Below are 26,790 nucleotides of genomic sequence, written 5' to 3'. Positions count from 1 at the left end.
GTCTATTGGAGATTCCTGCGTATCTCGGCAAAAGATGGGGCAAGGCCTATCTTTGGACACAACGTATAAAATCGGCGATCGAAAACACTTGCCGATGTGACATTTTTCCTGGCACAATTTTTTTGACCAAAAATCGTTCATCTGAATGAACACATTGGAATCCAATGCTTTAGATGGTTGCGCTTTTTGGTTGATTTTTAGACGCTGCTATATAGTGGCGTATATATGGTCATGTGAATATGTCCTGAGAGACACAGAGACACACGTTGTGATGGACAGATTTCACATTCACTCTTTATTGTTTTCTCTATTGTGCAGACTTTATCACTGCAAGAACTACAAGAGGACTTTGATGGCGCCCCTTCCACTGATTCCAACAACAACAGCACAGTGAATGGAACAAACAGCATTGTCAGTTATATAGCATCAAATACGCTGACAGTTCCTGCCATCATCCCAAATGGTGTGTCCGCACAAACTGAAGATCCTATCATCATGGCACCTCCAATTGTTAATTTCCATACAGTTATCATTGACATGAGTGGCGTGTGTTTTGTAGATCTGATGGGTATCAAAGCCTTAGGAAAGGTATTTATTATTGACTTTACATTAAAAAATGTAATAGTGTATTGATAATACAGATTCTATATCTCAGTTCTATTACTTTGATACTGAAATTGTATTTTTGCACAAATTAGTTCCATGTAATTCTGCGCACAAGGGTGCCACTAGAGGGCGTGAACTGAATGTGGCTTTAATAGGCCCATTGAGTTGATAGCTGCCCCTCCTATCCTGGCAGACTTGTGCTGCAGAAAGTTATACTTTAAACAAACCTCTGTGAGCTAAAATTAGGTGGGCTGTCATTACAACAACGTTACATTCATCAGTTTCCTGTTTCTTTCGACAGTTGTGTTCCAGTTTTCAGAGGATCGGTGTGAACTTCTATTTAGCAGATGTACAAGGTATTACACAGTTGCATGATCGGCTAGGCTATCTCTGATTTTTCTCAAGGAATTTCACAAATATTTTCACCTTTTGGGTTAAGCCAACCAAATAAATAATTGTTATTATTGGTATAATTATAATTAGAGATGAGCGAACGTGTTCTTAACGAACACTTACGCACCCAGACACCGGCTTTGCCGAGGACTTCAGTGTCCGCGCGTAAAGCTTCGGGGGGCGCCGTGGGGCGGGGAGAGGCGCGGCGGCGCGGGCGTCAGCAGCGGGGAACAGGGGGGAGCCCTCTCTCTCTCCCTCTCCCCCCCACTCCCCGCCGCACCCCCCCGCGCTGCCACGGCGACCCCCGAACTTTTTTCGCCCGAGCACGGAATTGCTCGCAAAGTTCGGTGTTCGGGCGAAAAGGGGCGGAGCCGAACACGTTCGCTCATCTCTAATTATAATCCCTACAAGGAAACCTGTCAGCATGTTTGAGCCCCATAAACTGTTATGGGCTCAAAGGTGAGGGAACAAGGAGTTCGGGGAGCCGTCTCGTACTCAATGGGTCCCCCATTCCAGCATTGTGCCCCCCGAGAAATCAGCATGTACACACAGTGGGACTCTTTTAAGGCGGACGTGTTCACACACACTCGCATAGAGATCAATGAGAGAGTGCGAACACAGAGCCGATGAAAAGAGCTATATTGCGTACAGCGGCTGATTTCTCGATGGCACAGCACTGGAACTGGGGACCCAGTGAGCATCAGACACGGGGCCCAGGACCGTATTTCTTTAAAACTTAGTTTATGGGGATTAAATGTGCTGATAGGTTTTCTTTAAGCCCTTAAGGCCCAAGAATGGTAAAATTATGGCACTTGCTCCTGAAATATAACAGTGTGTTAGTCACAGCCAAGGACCAAGAGGGAAAGCAGAAGTGGATTTTAACCGCTTGTGATTTCTTCTTTATAGGCTACATCGCGCTCAGTGAGCACTATGTAGTGAGGAGAGGAAGCAGAAGTGTTACTTTTGCTATTTGACTCGGGGAACACGTGACCACTGGGTGCACCCTGCCTAGGGAGAGCTCCAGAGGCCAAGAAGGCCCAGATCGGCTCCGCTAGTAACTACTGTCACACTAAGGGGATGTTTTCCCCTGTAACTTGGGCTCCTATGGATGTCCCAGCTACAGTGGAAGAGTGTGAAATAAAAAAAAAACAACAATGTGAATGGCCCTCAGAGGTCTTAAGACATCATGGGGGAACATAAATGTTAAAAAAAAAATTACAAAAATAAGATTAAAAAAATTACAGACTAAAATAAAAATATAGATAAAGAGAATAACTCCCCGCCTACACCAAAGCTGTCGCCACATGTGCCCTTTAAACCGCGGCTGTACAAATTATATGTCAAAACATCCAAAACAAAATGAGGAACTGATTTCTGTACCTCATTTTAGCATAAATATACTACTTTTAAAAATAAACAACTGTAAATAAAAAAAACAAACCTTTTATTTAGCTTATATGCCTAATAAAACTAAAGAAAAACTGAGAGACAGGCCTCCTTCCCACGAGCGTGACGGGCTCCGCAGCGTAATATTCCGCTGTGATGCCCGTCACGGCGCCCCCCAGAGCCCCTATACTTACCTGCGGGAGATAGCGTGAAATCGCTTCCCCGCCCACCACCGCCGCGTCACCGCTCGTCACCGCCCACCGCTCTCGCGTCACCAGCCGTGTCACGTGACGCGGCCGGACCGCGTCATTTGGCGTCATATGACGCTCGGCGGTGGGCGGGAAAGCGTTTTTTCACGCTATCTCCCGCTGGTTACAGCGGGAGATAGCGTGAATGGACGGCTTCCATTGACTGCAATGGAAGCCGTCAGTGCGTACAGCCCGTCCTCACCCGCAGAAAATAGAGCATGCTGCGGGTGAGGACGGGAGAAATCGCGGTGCGTAATTCCGCGGTGGAATTACGCATCGTGAGCATGGAGCTATTAGGTTCAATAGAACCTAATAGCTGCGTGCAACGCAGCGGATTTTCGCCGCGAATTACGCGGCGGAAATCCGTTCGTGGGAAGGAGGCCTAAGTCAGTGAAAAAGATATTAAAAAATAGCTGTATATGTCATGAGAAAAAGCACCAAAAATAATTTTGGTAGCTGAAGAAAAAAAGTAGGGCAGTAAAACCTCCAAATGGGTAAAATACCTAAAAAATTTCTGGTCCTTTTGGACCAAAATACACTGGTCCCCAGACCCTATTTACACGGACAGATGAGCACTCAAAAGTTGCTCAAACGACAGTTTGAGTGACAGTTTTGAGCGATCATCTTTGCATAGTCTATGGTAGCTAAGTAGCTACTATACAGTTATGCAGCCATAAGGGGACACCACCGTAGCCACTAATACAGCAATACAGCTGTTTTGCATAGGCAAACAGCTGTATTGTTCTGCATGCTTACAGCCCATGCCCCGCTGTGAATTCACAGCAGGACACAGGCACAGAGAATCTTATCAGCGCAACCGGCTTTGATAACAAAAGACAGCTTTGAGCGATTTTTGAGCGATTCTCGTTGTGTCTAAATTGACCATTAAAGGGGTCATATAAGATGAGAACAAAGGAACTGATTTTTTAATAGGCTGTGGCTTCCTCTTCAGTAGAGCATCCTCAAAGAGTATAGGCTTCAATAGATAAAAGATGTTAATTGACTTCTTTGGGAGCCAACAATGATTTTTATGCCGGCTGAAACTGAACGATGAACAAAAAATGCACAATTCTCGTTCGTCATTATCTCGCATTTAGACCACTTCCGCTTATTTCAACCATTTTTTTGAACAATAATCATTGTCTAAATGCACCTTAACAACAGTCTGACACTTCTTGATATATAGATAGCATAGGATCCAGTATTCAAATTAGGTTATGGTCACAGCTTACCTCCTCCCTCTCCCTGTACAATGACCTTTGCACATATCACAAAGAATGCTAGAACACTCTCCCAAAGAAATCAATTAACATCTATTATTTATTGATTCCTATACTCTTTGAGGATGCTCTACTCAACAGGAAGCCACAGCCTATTATTAGGCGTTGTTGTTGGCTACAAACGGTCAAGAAAATTTCAAACCATACTGTTTATTTAAGTATTCCCAAGGGATTCAGGATATGGGGAAAGAGCATTTTCTTACAGGGTAATTTGCATTTTCCTCTCTAATATTTTTTTTCCTTTTAGCGCAAGTATATGATGACATTGAACTTGGCGGAGTCTTTGCTGAGGGAGGTCTGAATCGCGATCACATCTTCCTTACTGTACATGATGCTGTGCTTTATGCACTTGCAAACAATACAGGAATAAGACATATAATGTCGTGTGGGAAGGTATCTATTCTTCTTCTTAATTATAGCAGAATACAACCAATAAAGTAAAATGCAATAAAGTAGCTAAAATTAACAAACTGTCACAAACCCACTTTTTAAGTCTATTGCTGCTCCCGTGCCAATAGTTCCTTGGTCTGTCTTCACTTGTCCGTAGTGATGATGTGCTGCATTCAGTATGAGTCTGCATACAGTTTTATGTTACAAATAGAGATGAGCGCGCATACTCCCTAAGGGCAATTGCTCGAGCGAGCATTGCCCTTAGCGAGTACCTGCCCGCTCGAGAGAAAAGGTTCGGGTGTCGTCGCGGGGGAGCGGTGAGTTGCAGCAGTCAACAGGGGGGAGTGGGGGGGAGAGAGGGATCTCCCCTCCGTTCCTCCCCGCTCTCCCCCACCACTCCCCGCCCACCGCCGGCACCCGAACCTTTTCTCTCAAGCGGGCAGGTACTTGCTAAGGGCAGTGCTGGCTCGAGCAATTGCCCTTAGCGAGTATACTCGCTCATCACTAGTTACAAAGCTTAATCGCTGTATAGAAGAGTTCTGCAAGTTATATTGTTCAGATCATTGCTTGCTGTCTGTGAACAGAAACATTCATTGTTTATATTGAAATGCTAGAAAATCTGTCATGTCCCAGTGCTGCAAACACGGCTGCGGGTTACTACAATGTATAGGGGTAGGTACAAGCTACCAGCCTAGAGTCCAGGACAGGGGGAAGCTTTGTGATCTTGCTGTGCTTAGCTTATAGACCGTTGTCTAGACTGGATACAATGTAACAAACTGGACTGAGCCACGACAGGTTTCCAAGCTTGGAAAAATGTTTCCGTGTTAGGACCCTTTTAGACAAACCATTTAATCATTCGAAAGAGCAAATGACGTCATTGTTAGCTCATTTGCTTGGGCACTCTATGTAGACAGGCAGATACATTGTTAACTCGGTCAAAGAAGAACTCGTTCAGATTCGCTCAGTCATTCACATTCTCTGTATAAGTGACTAAAAGGGACTGAACGAGAAGTGTTTAAACCGTACGATAAGTGAGCCAGCCAAGGGAGGGGGCGGGAGCTTAGCAGAGCTAGTGCGCGGAACTCCCTCCCCCTTTCCTTGCCGGCAAGGGGAGGGGGTGGTGCCGAGCAAGAGCTTAGCGGAGCTAGTCGTGCTAAACTCCCTCCCAGGCCTATGGAAGCTGCTGGCAACGCTAAGCTTGAGCTGCTGCAAAACTCCCTCACCCTTCCCTTTCCTGATGGCTCTCATAGGCTCCCATAGGAGTCTTTGGTAATAGATAGGACAAGCGGCCAGATGGGATAGGTAGAGCATTCTTTTCTGGCAAGCCGATTTTATGCACCAGAAAATCGCCCATCTGAACAAATGCATTGGAATCCAGTGCTTCAGATGGATGTGATTTTCAGGAAGCAGGACGATGCAGGAAAACATTACTCAAATTTTTTCACCTGTGTGAAGTCAGCCTTAAACATTTGAAATACACAAAATATACACGAGAGTCCAGAACTTTATATTATACATTGATTTAGACTGCTTTCACTCCTGCGTTAGGGCCAGTTGAGGGTTGCTATCTGTCTGCGCCATTTTTGGAGGAGCGAAGCTGAAATAAAACGTAAAGAAACGGTTCCGTTTTCTTCGCCATTGATTTCAATTGGGTTTTCAAAATAAGGAGCGACTTCCGTTTGCTGCTATTCCATCATGTTTGTTTTGGTTTTTTTAATGGAAAAATAACGACTGCGCTATTGTCCCGTCCAAAAGACCAGAAAGCTAACGGAACGGAAGCAAGCTGAAGCCTTTCTATTTGCTTTCATTTTTTGTCTTTTGAAACCCCATTGAAATGGGGGGAAAAAACATCATTTTTTTTTCTATTTTATTTCAGTTCCCCCCCCCCTCCTCCAAAAGCAGAGCAAATAGATGGAAACCCTGAACTGACCCTAACGCAGCCTAAGCTTTATCAACTTGTGCCTGCCCTTAGCGTACAACTGCAAGACAAATGCCTTTTAGATCAATAACGTAATCTTGTACTTACCGCTTACACAATATTTTCCATAGGAAATCTAAATGATTCTTTACGTCTTATTAGGCTCCATATCAAAACTGATTAAAGCAGGGCAGCTTATTGTGTTGATAGCCAGGAATGTTGTACAGTCACAGTTTGTGGTGTATCAGAATCTGGTATCCAACCAGGATAGGAATTTCCAGAGTCCTTGCTGCACGAACACCAACGTTTGAAGGACATGTAGTCTGAAGGTCTTGAATGCTTTGTGATTCAGGTTACTGCCATTATATTACCATGAGTGTAGAAATACTCTTCATATTTACACTCTGTCACTGCACCCCCTCTGGTGTGTGCATTATATATTAACCCTTTGCAATCCAATTTTGGATTTAGGGTTTTCTGGGGTTTTTTTCTCTTTCTTCCATTATACAACTGCACCATCTGCTGGCTAGAGCCAGTACTGCAGTATAGGGGATGCTGGAGAGGCCCCTGACAACAGAGCGGCCAGTAATTTACAGTAAGGATACCCTGCCGGACGTATTCCGACATCGGAGCTGTACAGCCTTCAATCAGAATGTCTTTAGACGTCAGACAGTGGATTGGAAAGGGTTAATTATAAATCAAGCATACTGCTTTTAATGGAGAAGTTAAAGAAAAGTATTGGGATTGACAGTAGTGTAACTCAGGACCCTGTAGGCACAGATTGTCTGTCGGAAGTCTGTCCATCAAATAGGCCACACCTTAACCTCTTAAGGCCGCCTGCACACGGGCGGAAATCCCGCGGCGGGATTATCCGCGGGATTTCCGCCACTGAAAGCCTGCATAGGAGTGCATTACAATACGCACTCCTATGCAGACGGCTGTGGTTTGGCCGCGCGAAATGTCGCGTGGCAAACAAACCGCGGCATGTCCTATTTCTGTGCGGGGCTCGCAGAGCCTCGCACAGAAACGTCACTCACCCGGCCGCGGCTCTGGTCTGCGCATGCTCCGGCTGCCCGGCAGCCGGCACATGAAAGAGCAGGGGCCGCCAGGCACAGGTGAGTACGCGCTCGTCCCTGCAGGCGCTCGGGTCGGGTCCCGCGGCGAGAATTCTCGCCACCGGATCCGACCCGCCCGTCTGCAGGCGGCCTTACCCTTCCTGCAGTGGCTCTTCTTGTTTTTTCGTTTTTTTCCATCCCCACTTAAAATTATATTTTTATTTTAACTTTTCCACATGACGGCTTTTTTTTCAGGGCGATTGGTATGGCATGTAACATACCATATAATGTATTGGAAAAGATTCAAAGTGGGTAAAATAGAAAAAAAAAGCAATTTCATCATTTTAGCTTAGTTTGTCTTTATTAGGCTGGGTTCACACTGGGCGTATTCCCGCCGGAAATCCCGCGGTTTGGCCGCAGCAAAAACCGTGAGATTTCCGACGGGAGAACCGCCATGGAAAAACCCGCGGCGGCTTTGAAGAGGCCCGGCCGCTCGCCTTTCCGTTGCGGCCGGCACTCCTATAAAGGAGAGCGCGGCTGCGACGGAAAGAAAAGATAAACAGACATGCTGCATATTCCGAAACCGCGGCTGACTTACCGCAGCGGATTCGCCGTCCCGTGTGGATGAGATTTCTGAGAAATCTTGTCCACATGGCTAGCTAAACCCGAGATTAGCGGCCGTGGGTGGATTCGCCGTGGCGAAATTTCACACGGCAAAACCGCGGCAAATCCGCCCTGTGTGAACCCAGGCTTAAGCTGTTCATGGTGCAGTATATTGCAGCTATTTCGCAGCGATAATGTCCGCTGAAAATAGCTACCATGTGAAGCATTGAATTCAAATGTATTCATTCACACGGGCAGTTTTCCAGCGTGTGAAAAAATTGCACTGTCAAATTGGCGACCGTTTTCGGTCTCCGATTTATCTTGCAGTGTGTAAAGATAGGCCATGATGAAAAATGCTAGTTTACTATGTGAGCTGAAAAAAAGGGAGGGGTGGGAGTTCACCTGCGTCTGGCGTTTGGAAAAGAAGACGGCTAGCTCTATTTTAGCTATTTAAGCTAATGGAAGCAATTCTGTCAACCAACAGAATTTTGAGCTGCAGCGATTTTTTTTTTTCTTTTTTTTTCTTTTTTTACGCAATACACTTGTGTGAATGGGCGAAAAAAACACTAATTACTTTTGGAATAACATTGCGGCTATTGTTCACTATTGTGATTTTCGGACGTGTGCGGTCAGCGCGAAGTCACACATGCTGTATCAATGAGGCCATGAGGACGTTATCTCTATTCAATGGATAAGTAGAATTGTGGTGATATTTACATATTATTTTTTTATGTTGAACTATTTTAAAGTACGCTGTAAACACACATTTTAGAAAAGCAATTTTTAGGGGAAAAAAACTGATATTTTACTTTTAACACCGAGAGCCTGTTATGGTTCTATTACACGCATAATACACACCATAATAGGTCACGTTGCAGGGTCCTTTTACACGCCATCAAGGCAAGAACCACGTGGCTTTACCGAAAGTTGTTGAAACAAATGTGGTTTGTTTTCAGCCGTGTAGTTTGGAGAGATGAAGCACATACAAATCTGACGTGTATTATTTTGTCGCATGTTAGATTTTCGACTGTTTGAAAATTCACACCTGCTACTTTAAAAAGTGCATGGACCTAGCGTTAGGGGCCATGACTGCAAGCAGCAGTCACATTCACTACAATTTATGCCAGAAACTGGAGGAAACTGTAGCTGAGACCTATGCAGCACCAAGCTGAATCTGATGCACGTAGATATCACCAGACGCAACTAATGTATTAAGAGGCTCTTAATATTTTCTTCACAATTCGTCTGGTGCAAAGTTTGTTTAGACCGATGTATAAAACGCAGATCTAATGCCTGAATAAGTAAATAAGCTTCATCTCTACTTGCTGCACATGCAAGAACCTTATTGCAAAACTATTATTATTGCGAATCACGCCATCCGACGCTTCCCATAGCATAGCTACGAAAAGCACTGGAACCTGTCCCCGAGCGGAGAATCATTGCAATTCTCCGCTCGCGGCGGGCAATTCGCAGCATGCTACGAATTGCCCCGATTCTTCGCGGTCAGCCTATCTATTAGATAGTGCTGACAGGCGGAGATTCGGCGGCGGCTCCTGCGGCGGAGCTTCGCCGTGGGATACCGCATCACCCGTGGAAAGCCGGCCTTAGTGTGCGCCTTACTGTGCAAACAGAAACCACAGTGCCTGCTGCCACCAAGTCTTGCTGCAGGTCGTTTGCAGTCACTTCAGGGTTTTTGACCACCTGCCTCCTCAGGAATCTGGTGGCAACCAGTTAGTTTCCTCTGTCTGCTATAGGTCCGAAAAGTTCCAATTTTGCTTCACTGCTCCACAGAACAAACTACTGTGTATTATTTATGGTACATGGCAGTGATGGCAAACCTTTTAGAGACCGAGTGCCCAAACTGCAACCCAAAACCAACTTATTTATTGCAAAGTGCCAACACATCAGGGGGCGGGGCTTATCATGGCGTATGATTTATACCCATCGTTCTAAAAAGGACAGGGACGCTTCAAAATAGGCAGAGTGCAGATTTTGACTGCTTTTTGGATGCGAAAATACTGCAGAAGGTCCAAAACACAGAAAAATCTGCACACTGTCTATTTTGAAGCAGCCCTGCCCATTTCCGCCACATGTATAAATGTCACTATTTGACACCCCCAGCGTCTCCCACTATGATAGTGACACCCCACACCGGCCCCCACTATGATAGTGACACCCCACAGTGGCCCCCACTATGATAGTGACTCCCAACAGCGGCCACCACTAGTAGTGACACTCCACAGCGGTCCCACTATGATAGTGACACCCCACAGCAGCCCGCAGCATGATAGTAACACACCACAGCGGCCCCCAGCATGATAGTGACACCCCACAGTGGCCCCCACTATGATAGTGACACCCCACAGCGGCTGCCGTTATGATAGTGACACCCCACAGTGGCCCCTATTATGATAGTGACACCCCACAGTGGCCGCCAGCATGATAGTGACACCCCACAGTGGCCCCCACTATGATAATGACACCCCACAGCGGCCCCAGCATGATAATGGCACCCCACAGCAGCCCCCAGCATGATAGTGACACCCCACAGCGGCCCCCAGCATGATAGTGACACCCCACAGCGGCCCCCAGCATGATTGTGACTCCCCACAGCGGCCACCACTAATAGTGGCACTCCACAGCGGCCCCACTATGATAGTGACACCCCACAGCGGCCCCCAGTATGACCCACATACTTACCCCCTCCTCCTTGTGGAAGCTCCGCCCCTCCTTTGCCCGGCGTTGCTGCTCGGCAATGATCCCGGCACACACTGTGACGTCAGTGTGTAGCCAGACGCCTCCTCCCCCTGCTCTCGCGGAATCAAGTAGGAGACGTCGGGGGAGGGGGGGAGGAGGATCCCGGCTGCACACTGACATCACAGTGTGCACCGGGATCAGCGCCGCTAGCAGTGCAGTGAGTAAATACCGGCTTCCCTGCCGGTATTCACTGATGTGGTGAGCGGCCAACGGCGACGCGTGCCAGCAGGGAAGACTCTGCATGCCGCCTCTGGCACGCATGCCATAGGTTCGCCACCACTGGTATATGGTGTAGAGCATATTGGAGCTGACTTTTCTTGTGCTTTTGGGTCAGTAAAGGTGTAAATCTTTGAGGCCAGACAGGAACACCCTCAGCATAGGCCTCATTAAGGCGAGCGCTTTCTCGCAGCTATCAACTGCAAGAAAACGTTGCCGGAAAATCGTGAAAATGTTAAGCATTGGATTCCAATACATTCATTTACATGGCCGATTTTCAGCCTCGATTTTTCTCCAATGTCAAAAGATAGGCCATTACCTATCTTGACAAAAATTGCAGGGTGATCCCATAGATTCCTATGGGGGCTGAAAAGAAGGGAGGGGGAGGGAGTTACCTGGGTACGGCGCTCGTTGAAGTTGACAGCTGGCTCTATTTAGCTATTTAAGCTAACTAGAGCCATTTTGACAACTGCTGCAGCGTCCTTCTCATGTGATGCGGCCGTGTGAAAGGACGAGAAAACACTAATTCCTTTTGTAATTAGACCGTGCCAATGCAGCGTTGCCGCAATTTCTTGACACGATGCGACCTGCATAAAAACGCATCGCTTATGTGAAGGAGGTGTTAGCGTGCAAATGGAAACCTCAGTGCTTGCTGCCACTAAATCTTGCTGCAGGTCTTTTGAAGTCACAATGACTGAATGGAGCATTTTTTCTCTGCTTGCGGAAAATGCAATTGGTTTCCGCAAGTGTGCAGGAAGAATCGATTTCCCACAGCATACTATGGGCACCATATGCGGCGGATCCGCGGTGCAGGCGCCCGCTGTGGAGTCCGCAGTAAATGTTTGTCTGTGGGCAGGAACCCTAATTCTAAGACTGCAGTAGCCATTAAAAGTGGTATTTTACTTTGAATTTGGAGAAACCACTTGTCATATTAGTTGTGCGGAGCTATTTAATTGTTCTTGTTTTTATTATTTGTATGTCCTTTTAATGAACTTGCAACTTTGCTCAGGAAAAAAAAACATTTTTTCAAAACTTTTGTCTTTCGTAAGCTACTTATATTGACATTTTACTGGTATCACATTTCCCCCTAATTAACTTGCTCTGCCAACAAGTTACAATACATCAATAATAACAGCAGCATCTATTTCAGGGTTCTGGTGACACAGAGATTTATGTGCAAGACGCACAAGATGAAATCAATGAGGATTATCCAAATCTTGAAGAGGTGAGTGAAAATAATCTCAATAGGAGATACTGTTTAATTTAATCTAGGTGACAGTATCAGATTTCAAGAGCCTTGTGCTGCTTTACTGTATAACTGATTGAGGTGTGCTGTTTAACCTACAACAACCTGGAAAATAATCCATGGCTACAATTTTGGAAAAAAATAATTTTAATCGTCCAAAAAATTTATCATGTGAATTTGCAAGGAAAAATGGCTGTGAACTACTTAAAAGGCTGCTAGCTGACCAAAATGGTTACAGAACCTTCCACACTCAGTTCTCAACATGTCTTATATTGCACACAGCATGTACAGTTGAGTGCTGTACTCGAATATCTCAGACTTTCAATGGGGTGGCAGCTCACATGTTTTACCACAATTCTTTTCAAACTCCTTCTCATTGCAGTTGTACTTTGATGAGGGATGAAGAGTTCGGAACCCCTGTTCCAATGGTTGTGGAGGTCCCTGGTAATCAGCCATGTAGATACTGTAGGTGCAAAAAAATAGTTGAGGAAAAACCCTTTAAAGAATGTCCCATAACAAATCTGTATTGACTTTAATGCCCTGCCAATTAGATAAACGTTTAAATGTAGATCTGACCTCTGGGACTCTATAGAAATGGATGGAACCAATGGAAACAAAAGGTGCTACTCTATGGATAATGGCTGTGCAAACATAGCTGGAGTCATTGTTATATTCCATGGGCCGAGCGTTCCTCTGAATTTTCATTCTCCCAACAATCAGGCCTTGTAAAGGGGCAAACAATCAGTCAACGAATGAGCAAACGCTTGTTTGATGACTGATCAGCTCGTTTATGGGAGCATAAAAATTCTTGCTGAACAGTGGTACATCTCACCGTGTGAACAGGCAGATGTACAGCCAGCCTAGGGGAATTAACGATGGCATTAGAGATCGTTTATCTCATTAGTCCATCCTTGGCCCATGTAAAAAAAAATTAAACAAGGACTATCAACATGCTGAGAATTTGACTCAAGTACAAGGATCATAAAAAAAGTATTACTCAGTGGAAATGAAAGAAAAACGACTCAAAAAAAGGGTGATGATGGTACAATAAGAAGATTCTATTAAATGACTATAACCAGCTGAAAACGCATTTTGAGGATAGACCTCTTCTTCAGTAAATGTTGGGGCATAGATGCTGGATGGCTATGGTGAGTGTTTATGTTGCCATACCAGCACGGCCTCTAAGGAAACTATTGGGAAAGGACCACATATACCTAGATTTCAGATACCAGTAGTTACACCAGCAACCTGGTCCTCTCCCCATAGTTTCTTTATTGTCCGTGCTGGCATGGCAACATAAGCACTCACCATCTATCCTTGAAACGCATTTATCTGCTGGTTATACTCCTCATTTAAAGGGGTTGTCCCGCGGCAGCAAGTGGGTCTATACACTTCTGTATGGCCATATTAATGCACTTTGTAATGTACATTGTGCATTAATTATGAGCCATACAGAAGTTATAAGAAGTTTTTCACTTACCTGCTCCGTTGCTAGCGTCCTCGTTCCCATGGAGCCGACTAATTTTCGCCGTCTAATGGCCAAATTAGCCGCGCTTGCGCAGTCCGGGTCTTCTTCTGTTCTCAATGGGGCTCCGTGTAGCTCCGTGTAGCTCCGCCCCGTCACGTGCCGATTCCAGCCAATCAGGAGGCTGGAATCGGCAATGGACCGCACAGAAGCCCTGCGGTCCACGGAGAGAGAAGATCCCGGCGGCCATCTTCAGCAGGTAAGTAAGAAGTCACCGGAGCGCGGGGATTCAGGTAAGCACTCTCCGGTGTTCTTTTTTAACCCCTGCATCGGGGTTGTCTCGCGCCGAACGGGGGGGGGGGGGGGGGGGTTGAAAAAAAAACAAAACCCGTTTCGGCGCGGGACAACCCCTTTAATGAAATCTTCTTACTGTACTATCATCACCATTTTTTGGGACGAATAGCACATGACTCCTGAAGCCTTTGGCTCAGTGGTCCCATACATAGCGGCACATGAATGCCTCGGCTTCCTCCAAGATCAGAGTAGTTGGAACCAGAGCTCCTGCTCTAATCCTAGCGGCCACAAAAGAAGTGTACGAATTTCCTTGCCTTTATACACTTCTTTCACTTCTAGAAAGCCCCTTTAAACCTTTTAACCTCCTATTGTTGGAAGTAGTCTTAAAGGGATTTTCTTAGATAAATGCTTTCTTTAAAATCAAGTCCTCCATGTGAAAAAATAATGAACGAGTTATACTCCTCTCCCGGCTTCCCACAAGTTTCCCCTAGTGGCTTCTCGCTGGCGTGTTGTTTACACACTGCAGCAGCCTATGTATGGGACAACACAGGCTGCTGCAGCCAATGACAGTGCTGAGCGATTGATCGCAGCCTGTAGCCAGAGGTCCCTGGTAATCAGCCATGTAGATACTGTAGGTGCAAAAAAATAGTTGAGGAAAAACCCTTTAAAGAATGTCCCATAACAAATCTGTATTGACTTTAATGCCCTGCCAATTAGATAAACGTTTAAATGTAGATCTGACCTCTGGGACTCTATAGAAATGGATGGAACCAATGGAAACAAAAGGTGCTACTCTATGGATAATGGCTGTGCAAACATAGCTGGAGTAATTGTTATATTCCATGGGCCGAGCGTTCCTCTGAATTTTCATTCTCCCAACAATCAGGCCTTGTAAAGGGGCAAACAATCAGTCAACGAATGAGCAAACGCTTGTTTGATGACTGATCAGCTCGTTTATGGGAGCATAAAAATTCTTGCTGAACAGTGGTACATCTCACCGTGTGAACAGGCAGATGTACAGCCAGCCTAGGGGAATTAACGATGGCATTAGAGATCGTTTATCTCATTAGTCCATCCTTGGCCCATGTAAAAAAAAATTAAACAAGGACTATCAACATGCTGAGAATTTGACTCAAGTACAAGGATCATAAAAAAAGTATTACTCAGTGGAAATGAAAGAAAAACGACTCAAAAAAAGGGTGATGATGGTACAATAAGAAGATTCTATTAAATGACTATAACCAGCTGAAAACGCATTTTGAGGATAGACCTCTTCTTCAGTAAATGTTGGGGCATAGATGCTGGATGGCTATGGTGAGTGTTTATGTTGCCATACCAGCACGGCCTCTAAGGAAACTATTGGGAAAGGACCACATATACCTAGATTTCAGATACCAGTAGTTACACCAGCAACCTGGTCCTCTCCCCATAGTTTCTTTATTGTCCGTGCTGGCATGGCAACATAAGCACTCACCATCTATCCTTGAAACGCATTTATCTGCTGGTTATACTCCTCATTTAAAGGGGTTGTCCCGCGGCAGCAAGTGGGTCTATACACTTCTGTATGGCCATATTAATGCACTTTGTAATGTACATTGTGCATTAATTATGAGCCATACAGAAGTTATAAGAAGTTTTTCACTTACCTGCTCCGTTGCTAGCGTCCTCGTTCCCATGGAGCCGACAAATTTTCGCCGTCTAATGGCCAAATTAGCCGCGCTTGCGCAGTCCGGGTCTTCTTCTGTTCTCAATGGGGCTCCGTGTAGCTCAGTGTAGCTCCGCCCCGTCACGTGCCGATTCCAGCCAATCAGGAGGCTGGAATCGGCAATGGACCGCACAGAAGCCCTGCGGTCCACGGAGAGAGAAGATCCCGGCGGCCATCTTCAGCAGGTAAGTAAGAAGTCACCGGAGCGCGGGGATTCAGGTAAGCACTCTCCGGTGTTCTTTTTTAACCCCTGCATCGGGGTTGTCTCGCGCCGAACGGGGGGGGGGGGGGGGGGTTGAAAAAAAAACAAAACCCGTTTCGGCGCGGGACAACCCCTTTAATGAAATCTTCTTACTGTACTATCATCACCATTTTTTGGGACGAATAGCACATGACTCCTGAAGCCTTTGGCTCAGTGGTCCCATACATAGCGGCACATGAATGCCTCGGCTTCCTCCAAGATCAGAGTAGTTGGAACCAGAGCTCCTGCTCTAATCCTAGCGGCCACAAAAGAAGTGTACGAATTTCTTTGCCTTTATACACTTCTTTCACTTCTAGAAAGCCCCTTTAAACCTTTTAACCTCCTATTGTTGGAAGTAGTCTTAAAGGGATTTTCTTAGATAAATGCTTTCTTTAAAATCAAGTCCTCCATGTGAAAAAATAATGAACGAGTTATACTCCTCTCCCGGCTTCCCACAAGTTTCCCCTAGTGGCTCCTCGCTGGCGTGTTGTTTACACACTGCAGCAGCCTATGTATGGGACAACACAGGCTGCTGCAGCCAATGACAGTGCTGAGCGATTGATCGCTGAGCTCTGTCATTGGCTGCCGCAGCCTGTAGCCAGAATGTCAGCAAGCAGACCCAGAGCCATTGGTGGGAGATTTGTGAATATGAGCTTGTTTATTATTTTTTTCACTTGGGGAACCAGATTTTAAAGAAAACATTTATATTGGAAAAGCCCTTTAAGAATTTTAAAACTCCCATGTCAAATCTGGATAACTCTAGGTGGGGCCTGGAGGTTCTGGTCCCAAGGTGGTGAAGACTCCTGGGAAATTGTCATTTTTGCTCTCCTTATAATACAATCCTGGCTGGAACTGTTTGAGCCTTTTCTCATTTTTCATCTTATTTCCAGGCCATGTTTGGCAGTATGTTCCAGGCGGAATTCCAAACTGCATTGTGAGGACTTATCTGAATAGTGGTGTCCTGCAGATCTAACGATGCTCCATTCCTTCTAAAATCATTGGTTGATAACAGGGGACTTCAAGGCACAGTTGCTGAATCCAGTTCAAGCCAAAAAATCCTCCCTTTTGCCTCTGGGACAACAGTGCCTGCTGCTTTTCAGCCAAGAAAGGAACAAACTGACTCAGGTGACATGATATGGTTTCATGCTCAGAAACTGATAGCTGCTTGGACAGTCATTTCCCGATGGTACCTCAGTCTTCATACTGGTAAAAAGTCTGCTTTGATGTGCCTGTTGTGAATGAAAAGTTCACCCATGTCTCATAAGGATCTCTTATACATGAAATAAAGGAACCATGCAAAATGGAATCCCCACACGTGCTTTTCAGTGAACTCACCTATGTATGTACCAGAACATTTCCAATGTAAAAACTTGATGTTCTTTGGACAAATGTTGACTTTGAAAACAAGCGCAAAGTAAGAAATAATCATTTTATGCTGCTTTCTGCAAATCAAGCTATGAATGTACAGACCTAATATTTATGCCAGTGATTGAAATCAAACCACTTTTGAGAAATCAAAGTCTTTAACTTACTTCCTGCTGCAGGGATTACAAGCAGATTACTATCATCCACAGATGTGAAGAATACACCATCTTGTACTAGAATTAATACAGTACAATGAATGTCAATGGCCAAGGTTCACGACTATCGGCACTAGAACTGCGGAGCTTGTAACACTCTACGCTGCAGTCAAGATATAATACGCACGGTGTTTGTAATGTAAATATAGGAAGAAGTTACTTCTACAATGTTATTTATTTCATGTGGATGTTGATCCCTGTGTATGCCATTGTTAAATTGCAAACATTAAACTACTGGTTACAAGAATGACAGAAATTAGTTATTGTCCTGGCACGGCATACATTATTATACACATATATTTCAGACAATGTATTACAAGGTAGAAATTAACTTTGCTTTTGTCTTCTAACTTGGTTCAACACAGGTTTAGACTTGATCGGCTAACATATTCTATAACCGTGGCAGTCAACCCTCCATTACAGAGCAGTAAAGTGTACGTCTGATTAGAAACGTAATGTACAGTATTTTATCACAAGTATATGCCTCCTTTTCCACTTATCAGCCATTTCTTCTCCTGTACTGATCAGTCAGTACGCAGAAGTGAGAAGACTGAGAGATCAGGTTACAGCTGACTATAGAAATCTATGGAGAGAAAAGGGAAAGTGGATAGGGAAGCAGCTGCAGCGAGAAAACGGGCAGAGAGATATAGAGAGGCTGCTGAAGGTTCCAGTAAGTCTTCTATCTCACTGCAGTGCTGGATTCACAGCAACACTGTTCAGTACTGCTGTATAATGCCCTTCATGCTACTGCTGCTTCTGCAGATGGGCTACGGAGAGATAGGGGAGCAGGATTTCCTCTACATGCGTGCTATGTATGGGAGACTCGGTGACATCATAGTAGTCATAACACTTAGTTTTCACCCACTCTTGATCTAAATTCAGAGAAAACTGACAGCAACTGAGCATAAAGAGGGGGTAGAACTGCTAAAAAATGCAAGATTATAAATCATTTAATGGCAATATATAATGTTGTTCCTTGTGTACACATAAATGATGGCTTATTCTGAAAAGACACCCAGAATGATAGGAACTCTTTAAGGAGGTAGGGGATGGTAGGAGTGAATAAGGTAGGAGAGGATAAGTGAAGAAACAGACATTTTTTTCTGCTGATCAATGTTTCTTATATTCACTTGTACTATTAATTTTGGACAGGATTTGTATGGATTTCACATTTAGAAAGGAACAGGAGAACTAGAGGGCAAATAAACCAAAATAGAACATGCAATGCTGTCAAAGCGCAGCGTTGAAGATGCTGCGTTTTCAGCCTTGTGTGAGCAGCCCCATTGAAATGAGGTGCGTTGTACAGCGTTTAGCGCTGTGCTGAAAAAGCAGCACTAAACGCTGTACAAAAACGCCTGCGTGAGAGAAGCCTTAGGCTTGGTTCACACAAGGTGGAATTGCTGTGGAATTTCCGTGGAATTGCCGTGGGGTCCTGATGCGATTATTCCGTGATATTTCTGCCAAAACGGTAACATTGCAATAATACAGGCTCTCTTGTGGATCTCTAATTAAAAGGCAGACTGGATTTTACCTACCTGTTCTGCACAGGACACATTTATTATGCTACCCAGCATCAGCAATCTTCATAGAATCATAGAATGGCAGAGTTGGAAGGGACCCCTAGGATCATCGGGTCCAACCCCTTACTCAGTGCAGGATTCACTAAATCATCCCAGACAGATGTCTGTCCAACTTCTGAAGACTTCCATTTAAGGAGAACTCACCACCTCCTGTGGTAACCTGTTCCACTCATTGATCCCCTCACTGTCTAATATCTAATTTGCTTCTCCTCCCTTTCAGTTTCATCCCATTGCTTCTAGTCTTTCCTTGTACAAATGACAATAGGGCTGATCCCTCTGCACTGTGACAGCCCTTCAGATATTTGTAGACAGCTATTAAGTCTCCTCTCAGCCTTCGTTTTTGCAAACTAAACATTCCCAGATCCTTTAACTGTTCTTCATAGGACATGATTTGCAGACCGCTTACCATCCTGGTAGCTCTTCTCTGAACTTGCTCCAGTTTGTCTATGTCTTTTTTTAAAGGGGAGTGCCCAGAACTGGACACAGTATTCCAGATGAGGTCTGACTGAGGAAGAGTAGAGGGGATAATGACCTCATGTGATCTAGACTCTATGCTTCTCTTAATACATCCCAGGATTGTGTTTGCCTTTTCTCCTGATAGCAGCTCTGATTAAAGGGATTTTCCAGGCAGCGCTGGTTGTCACCAGGCTGATAATTCACCGACCTGGCTGGTATTTTGGCCGCCAGGCCAGTGCCAGTAATTTTTTTTTTTACTGGCCATATTACAGGCCAGTATTTTTGAATACCAGCCCCGACCGTCCATCTGACATTGAGGCTGGTATTCTCAGTGATTCACAACCAGGGTGCCGCAGCTCCCTGTTGGTAATCACACAGGGGCAGGTCTAATACTCACCTGCCGGCATTCTAGTGCACTTGTTGGTCCCCATCGCTCCTGCAGGCTGCCGCGATGTCCTCCGTGCCGGCAGAGCATTTCTTTCTGGAAGCGGGGCTTGAATTCCCCACCTCCAGCAAAGATGATGCTCCGAATGGCTGTGATTGGTTAACCCAGCGCCGGCTTTCCTTGGCTGACACTGGCACTGACTAGCCAATCAGAGTATATGGGCTGGGGGGAACTATTACTACTGAGAGGGTTACTACTATTGCTGATGGGGGGGGGTTACTACTATTGCTGAGGGGGGGTTAATATTGCTATTGGGGGTTACTATTATTGTGGGGTTAATAATATTACTGAGGGGGGGTTAATATTATTGTGAGGTTAATATTACTGTGGGGGTCGCTATTTCTACTGGGGCCACTGTGGGGATCGCTATTTCAACTGGGGCCACTATGTCAAGTGATGCAGCAGCCAGCGAGGCGAGCCAACCGGGTGCCCAGAGGTCAAATAATATGCCCTAATAAGCCACGCCCCATTTTTACCATGGCCGGTATTTTTTCGTGACAAAGGTGGCTACCCTAGTTTGGAGCGGAAGCTGTTGATCCTTCCCCTGTGTAATGGCAGGCATCCATAATTGCAGGCGCAGCTCTCATTGATTTCAATGAGCACTGCGCTTACAATTACAAGTGCCGGACACTACACAGGGGTCAGGGCGACACTGACAGCCAGTGCTGCCCCTAAAAATCCTTTTCATGGACAAATGAAAGTTTCACTGAGCTTAAACAGCAGACACATCAACAGTATAGGAGTTGGCACTGAAATAAACTTGAAAAACAGAAAAAATCCATCTCCTCGGCATATAAAACTTGAAATTTTTACTGAAACTCCCTAAAAACAACCTCTGCCTGTTTTACCAAGTCAGGATACCGATATAAAAATGTCTCGGACGTGGTTATATTCATGCAATCACAGCCTTGTAATGTAGGAGTCATAGAATGGATATAGACATAACAGAATACATCACCGATCAGCCGTAATTGTCTACATCCTCGCCAGCACATCAGACGGGGAAGGCCCTTGATTTCCATTGAGGCTGGAGTCACGTCTACATCAGGTACGGGTCCCAGGCACCTCGTCAGGTCTGTAGGCAAGCTTCCTGCTCAATGTATTCTCAAGCCCATCTTAGGGCTCCTTCAAATAAGCATATAAAAAATATGCACGTTTCAGCGCAACATGCAGAGAATGTTCATATATATGCGCAACAACCTCCCCCCACCCTGTTTTATAAGGCTATTTAGACTAATGAGATCCAGATATGTTCTTTTCCCTGTGGGTTTGCGCAATGTTTCACGCATCCCTTTGCGTATTGCATGCGCATTTGCACACCTCACATAGACTTCTTTGGGACATTTAGTGTGAAAATGTGCAGGAAAATAGAGAAGGTTCTATTTTTTGGGCAAAACCAAATCATTAATGTAAAAGATCCCACTGACATCTTGTGCGTATATTTTACACGCGCAAAAATGCACGCAAGTCCGTTCATCTGAAGGAGCCCTTATACACTATTTACTATGTAGATGCCTACGTGCATACAGATATTCTATTGCTCATTCGTGCTGGCTTATCTTAATCTTTGTCTAAGGGTTCATTCACATGACCGTGATTTAGGCACGTATTACGGCCGTAATGCGTGACACGCAGTAAATGGAGTACTTTCATTGATCCGTTCACATTAGCTTGTAAACACTGCGTGTCGGTACACGCAAGAAAAAGATTGCAGCATGCACTATTTCTCAGTGTACCATGCAGCGTGAGCTCTATTCTTCATGGGTGGGGATAATGGAGTATGGCACTGCATGGGCAACTTTAATGGCAGCCCAGAAACTAAAATTGGGGTTGCTTAGCATGTCTCTTGTAAGACGTTTGGTGAAAAAAGGACAGCAGATATCAGTTGTGGCTGTAATGGTTGCATGGGACTGACTGTGATTCGCAAGTGTTGTCCAACTTGGCGTGGGAGAATCGGAGTTGGGTCCAGCCAGTGAATCTCTCTATAGACCCTTGGATCTTGGCCTTTGCTTGGGACTCTTGGGCTTGAAAAGTTCACAGCATGTTCTATTTCACCGCATATCACACACAAACAGCCCTATTGTTTTCTATGGGTAGGGTATGTAATGCTGTACATGCGCAATACATTGCATATGGGCGACGATACATACACAATGCCGATATGAGTTTAAGAAAAAAAGAAACAAGTCAAACTACGCATGACAGCGTACATGAGATATGTTGTGATGCGCAGCGCACTTGCTGACCATACGCAGCAATAGCTGGCTAATCGTCGGCTCCCCAGGCCGGTAAAACGCTGTGTGATCCACACAGCGTTTTATGCACATGGTCGTGTGAATGAACTCTAAGTCTGATCTAAGATTGGACATGACAGCATCATATTCCCGGCTGGCCACCTCCTACTGATGGAATAGTCACCATGGCCCCCAGGTTGACCGTAGAGTAAAATAAGAGTACGGAATATCCATATCGATTGGCACTGTGCAATCACTCCCCTACTGTAGTGCCATCTTGTGGGCCAATTAAATTGGTAGACTATGGTGCTTATTGTACTAATTGAGCATCCATATGCTTTCTCTCTGTGAGGTCCTTCTCATTTTTATAAATTACTAGCTGATATACCCGGCTTCGCCCGAGTTAATTAGGTACTGGCGTTTATCTGGTGTTCACACGGAAAATCTTATGAAGTCGTGGTTACTTTAGAGATACCGGAAAAACATATGTTCACCAATTTGCATAGTTCTCTGCGTTACCCAAGAAACACCACTGGGAGGTAACCATGCGACGTTTCCTTTATATAAAATGACATCAGGAAGTGAGAGAATTAGATTCCATATGTAAAATTTGGACGCTAATTCTTTTGCGCATAGAATTGAAAAATCGAGTTGGGACCCATTAGCTTTTCCTATTTATGACGTAATCAATGCTCATGCCAAATTTCACGTTTCTATGACACCGGAAAGTGAGAAAATTACATTCCGTACGTAAAATTTGGACGCTAATTCTTTTGCGCATAGAATTGAATAATCGAGTTGGGACCCATTAGCTTTTCCTATTTATGACATAATCAATGCTCGCGCCAAATTTTGCGTTTCTATGACACCGGAAAGTGAGAAAAATGCATTCCGTACGTAAAATTTGGACGCTAATTCTTTTGCGCATAGAATTGAATAATCGAGTTGGGACCCATTAGCTTTTCCTATTTATGACATAATCAATGCTCGTGCCAAATTTTACGTTTCTATGACACCGGAAAGTGAGAAAATTACATTCCGTACGTAAAATTTGGACGCTAATTCTTTTGCGCATAGAATTGAATAATCGAGTTGGGACCCATTAGCTTTTCCTATTTATGACATAATCAATGCTCGCGCCAAATTTTGCGTTTCTATGACACCGGAAAGTGAGAAAATTACAATCCGTTCGTAAAATTTGGACGCTAATTCACTTGCGCATAGAATTGAATAATCGAGTTGGGACCCATTAGCTTTTCCTATTTATGACATAATCAATGCTCGTGCCAAATTTCACGTTTCTATGACACCGGAAAGTGAGAAAATTACATTCCGTACGTAAAATTTGGACGCTAATTCTTTTGCGCATAGAATTGAATAATCGAGTTGGGACCCATTAGCTTTTCCTATTTATGACATAATCAATGCTCGTGCCAAATTTCCCGCTTCTATGACACCGGAAAGTGAGAAAATTACATTCCGTACGTAAAATTTGGACGCTAATTCTTTTGCGCATAGAATTGAATAATCGAGTTGGGACCCATTAGCTTTTCCTATTTATGACATAATCAATGCTCGCGCCAAATTTTGCGTTTCTATGACACCGGAAAGTGAGAAAATTACAATCCGTTCGTAAAATTTGGACGCTAATTCTTTTGCGCATAGAATTGAATAATCGAGTTGGGACCCATTAGCTTTTCCTATTTATGACATAATCAATGCTCGTGCCAAATTTTACGTTTCTATGACACCGTACAGTGAGAAAAATGCATTCCGTTCGTAAAATTTGGACGCTAATTCTTTTGCGCATAGAATTGAATAATCGAGTTGGGACCTATTAGCTTTTCCTATTTATGACATAATCAATGCTCGTGCCAAATTTTCCGCTTCTATGACACCAGAAAGTGAGAAAAATGCATTCCGTACGTAAAATTTGGACGCTAATTCTTTTGCGCATAGAATTGAATAATCGAGTTGGGACCCATTAGCTTTTCCTATTTATGACATAATCAATGCTCGTGCCAAATTTTCCGCTTCTATGACACCGGAAAGTGAGAAAATTACATTCCGTACGTAAAATTTGGACGCTAATTCTTTTGCGCATAGAATTGAATAATCGAGTTGGGACCCAGTAGCTTTTCCTATTTATGACATAATCAATGCTCCTGCCAAATTTCACGTTTCTATGACACCGGAAAGTGAGAAAATTACATTCTGTACATAAAATTTGGACGCTAATTCTTTTGCACATAGAATTGAATAATCGAGTTGGGACCCATTAGCTTTTCCTATTTATGACATAATCAATGCTCCTGCCAAATTTCACATTTCTATGACACCGGGAAGTGAGAGACTTAGATTCCGTACGTAAAATTTGGACGCCAATTCTTTTGCGCATAGAATTGAACAATCGAGTTGGGACCTATTAACTTTTCCTATTTATGACATAATCAATGCTCGTGCCAAATTTCCCGTTTCTATGACATTGGGAAGTGAGTGATTTAGATTATGGACGTTAAATTTCGACGCCAATTCTTTTGCGCTAGAATTGAATAATCGAGTTGGGACCCAATTTATTTTCCTATTTTGGAGATAATCTATGCTTGCGCCAAATTTCATGTTTCTACGACATCGGGAAGTTGGAGAACTTTTGGCGAGTCAGTCAGTCAGTGAGTGAGTGAGTCAGTGAGTGAGTCAATGAGTCAGTGAGGGCTTTCAACTTTATATATATAGATTAATAGCTCTTGGAACAAGGGGACAAAAGATGACAAGTCCTCAAGGGGTTAAGGGGCAAGAACACCTTTAAGGGGTTTCTCTATGAAAACCTATCATCAATAGTTAATCGGCTAGGGCCATGTCAGCAAGCCCCCAGCCAAACAACCTGAGGATAGGTCATCAATAATGTTTTAATTGAAAACCGCATTAAAGGGGTTCTGACATGAAAAAAAAAAAATTGTACTCACCTTGCCTGGCCTGGCCCGATCGCCAGGCATGTCCCCTCCAGCCGGCATCTTCTTCTGTGCCTTTAAAGCAGAGCAGGAGCGGTCAAAAAGACCGCTTCCTGCTCTGGTCCGTCCGTCAGGCACTTCCGAGGTCAACGGACGGACCGCCACAGCAAGCATGTCACAAGCAGTGCTTGCTGTGGGCGGCCCGTCCGTCCGGCTGAACTCCGGAGTGCTGAGCATGCGCAGTGGAGACGCGGCCCGTCCTGACTCCTGTCAGAGGGCACCTCTCCACTGCGCATGCGCGCGATCCCGGAGCGGCGCGGCTGCTGGAGAAAGAAGACTGCCTGCCGGGAGGCATACTAGCACTTTCTGCTTAGGTTAAGCAGCGCTGCTGATTAGAGCCACCTGATTGGCTCTTCGGCACCACGTGACTGCACAGCGTGCACCAATCAGGTGGCTCTAGTCAGGCTGCTTAACCTAAGCAGAAAGTGCTAATATGCTGCCGGGAGATGACCCCCCGATGTCAACAACAACAGGAGACAAGGTAAGTGTTATCTTTTTATGCTTTAGCAGCCATTAACCCATGGGTTCCCTGGGTCCATTAGGCACACCAGGGAACAATGGCTGCTAAAGCATAAAAAAATTATTCATGTCAGAACCCCTTTAAGGCCAATAACACTTGGACACATGCACTAATACGCTCGCCCCTACAGAACCAGGGTCGTTGATTTTTTTCGGACTATTCAAAATCCGTGCTAGTGAGTTTGAAAAGAAAAGCGGGAAGATAGGTCCTGCCCTATAGAAAAACTATGTGCAAGACGGATAGGGCAAGGTCTATCTTTTCTAGCACGTAGTATTAACACGCGAGAATCACAATAGTGCAAACTAAACTACTGAAATCAATGGTTTTGTTTTGTCCTGTTATGTCACCGTGATTTTCAAGACGCACAACACACACATGAATATGAACTCCATCCTTCTGTATAGACTTTTTCAAACGAGTATAAGGATGAAAATATCGCAGCATGTTCTATTTTTTGGCGTTTCCCTCGAAACGCATCGCCCATTGTCTTCAATGGGACCTTAAAGACATTGCATGGCAAACAAGGCAGTGCGATGTGATGTTTCCCTTTGAAATCAATGGGAAACACTTGTGAACCTCTGATGTGCATGAAGCACGCCTGCTGATTACAATTTCACAGAAGCGATGCATTTCTCAATGAAAAACACCTCGCATTGGTGTGAAAAATGTACCCTGGCCAGCAGGATATTGCGCTCGCTCATGTGAATGTAGCATAAAACAGATGGTTGGATTGTAATAGATGCAGAGCTGTAGGTTGTATAGTTGGTTGTGGCTCACAAATATTTAATACTCACAGAGAAGTACTGCATGTTATATGCGGTGTGTGCAGCCAGGATCACGGCCGCATTTCTAGCATCCCCTGGTGGTCAGTAGAGGTTATTGTTGAAGTTATTACAAGTCTGGATTTGTACATCATCCTCTGAAAATGAAAAATAGTGCTTAGCTTCCAATTTATAAACTAGTGTTCTCAATATACTTTGTTCACACTAATGTCAAAGCTTATATACTGCATGGCCACTTTATTAGAGACACCGGCCCTTTCATGATTGGAGCTTCCCCGGGTGGAAATTAGATATAAGACCCTGGAGCCCAGTATATAATCAAGGGATCTATGGATCATTTCACTGTGAATTAACATTAGAATAGGAAAATTAAGCAATCTGA

General features: G+C 44.6%; 1 protein-coding gene and 1 long non-coding RNA gene across 3 annotated transcripts in view; one reads left to right on the top strand and one right to left on the bottom strand.

Annotated features, from left to right (window-relative positions):
• SLC26A9 (solute carrier family 26 member 9) overlaps positions 1-17,614 on the top strand; it is a 91,278-nt gene extending 73,664 nt beyond the window's left edge. The window contains exons 17-21 of the mRNA XM_066600186.1: positions 319-588; positions 908-962; positions 4,161-4,306; positions 12,003-12,077; positions 16,694-17,614. Of these exons, the coding sequence (XP_066456283.1) occupies positions 319-588; positions 908-962; positions 4,161-4,306; positions 12,003-12,077; positions 16,694-16,741 (594 nt within the window). The 3' untranslated portion in view covers positions 16,742-17,614. The remainder of the gene's footprint in view (positions 1-318; positions 589-907; positions 963-4,160; positions 4,307-12,002; positions 12,078-16,693) is intronic.
• LOC136625735 (uncharacterized) lies at positions 12,272-25,181 on the bottom strand. 2 transcript variants are annotated; one of them, XR_010792573.1, is made up of 3 exons: positions 25,062-25,181; positions 20,823-20,989; positions 12,272-12,561 (listed from the first exon to the last, which is right to left on the bottom strand). It is a non-coding gene; the product is annotated as an uncharacterized lncRNA (long non-coding RNA). The 2 variants fall into 2 exon arrangements; XR_010792572.1 differs by lacking the exon at positions 12,272-12,561 and adding an exon at positions 14,461-14,486.
• Between the last annotated feature and the right edge of the window lie 1,609 nt (positions 25,182-26,790).

This window comes from Eleutherodactylus coqui, chromosome 4 (genome assembly GCF_035609145.1).
Source record: "Eleutherodactylus coqui strain aEleCoq1 chromosome 4, aEleCoq1.hap1, whole genome shotgun sequence".
NCBI classification, from domain to species: Eukaryota; Metazoa; Chordata; class Amphibia; order Anura; family Eleutherodactylidae; genus Eleutherodactylus; species Eleutherodactylus coqui.
The sequence above is the reverse complement of the archived record's forward strand: the minus strand, read 5'-3'. Positions and strand labels throughout refer to the sequence as shown.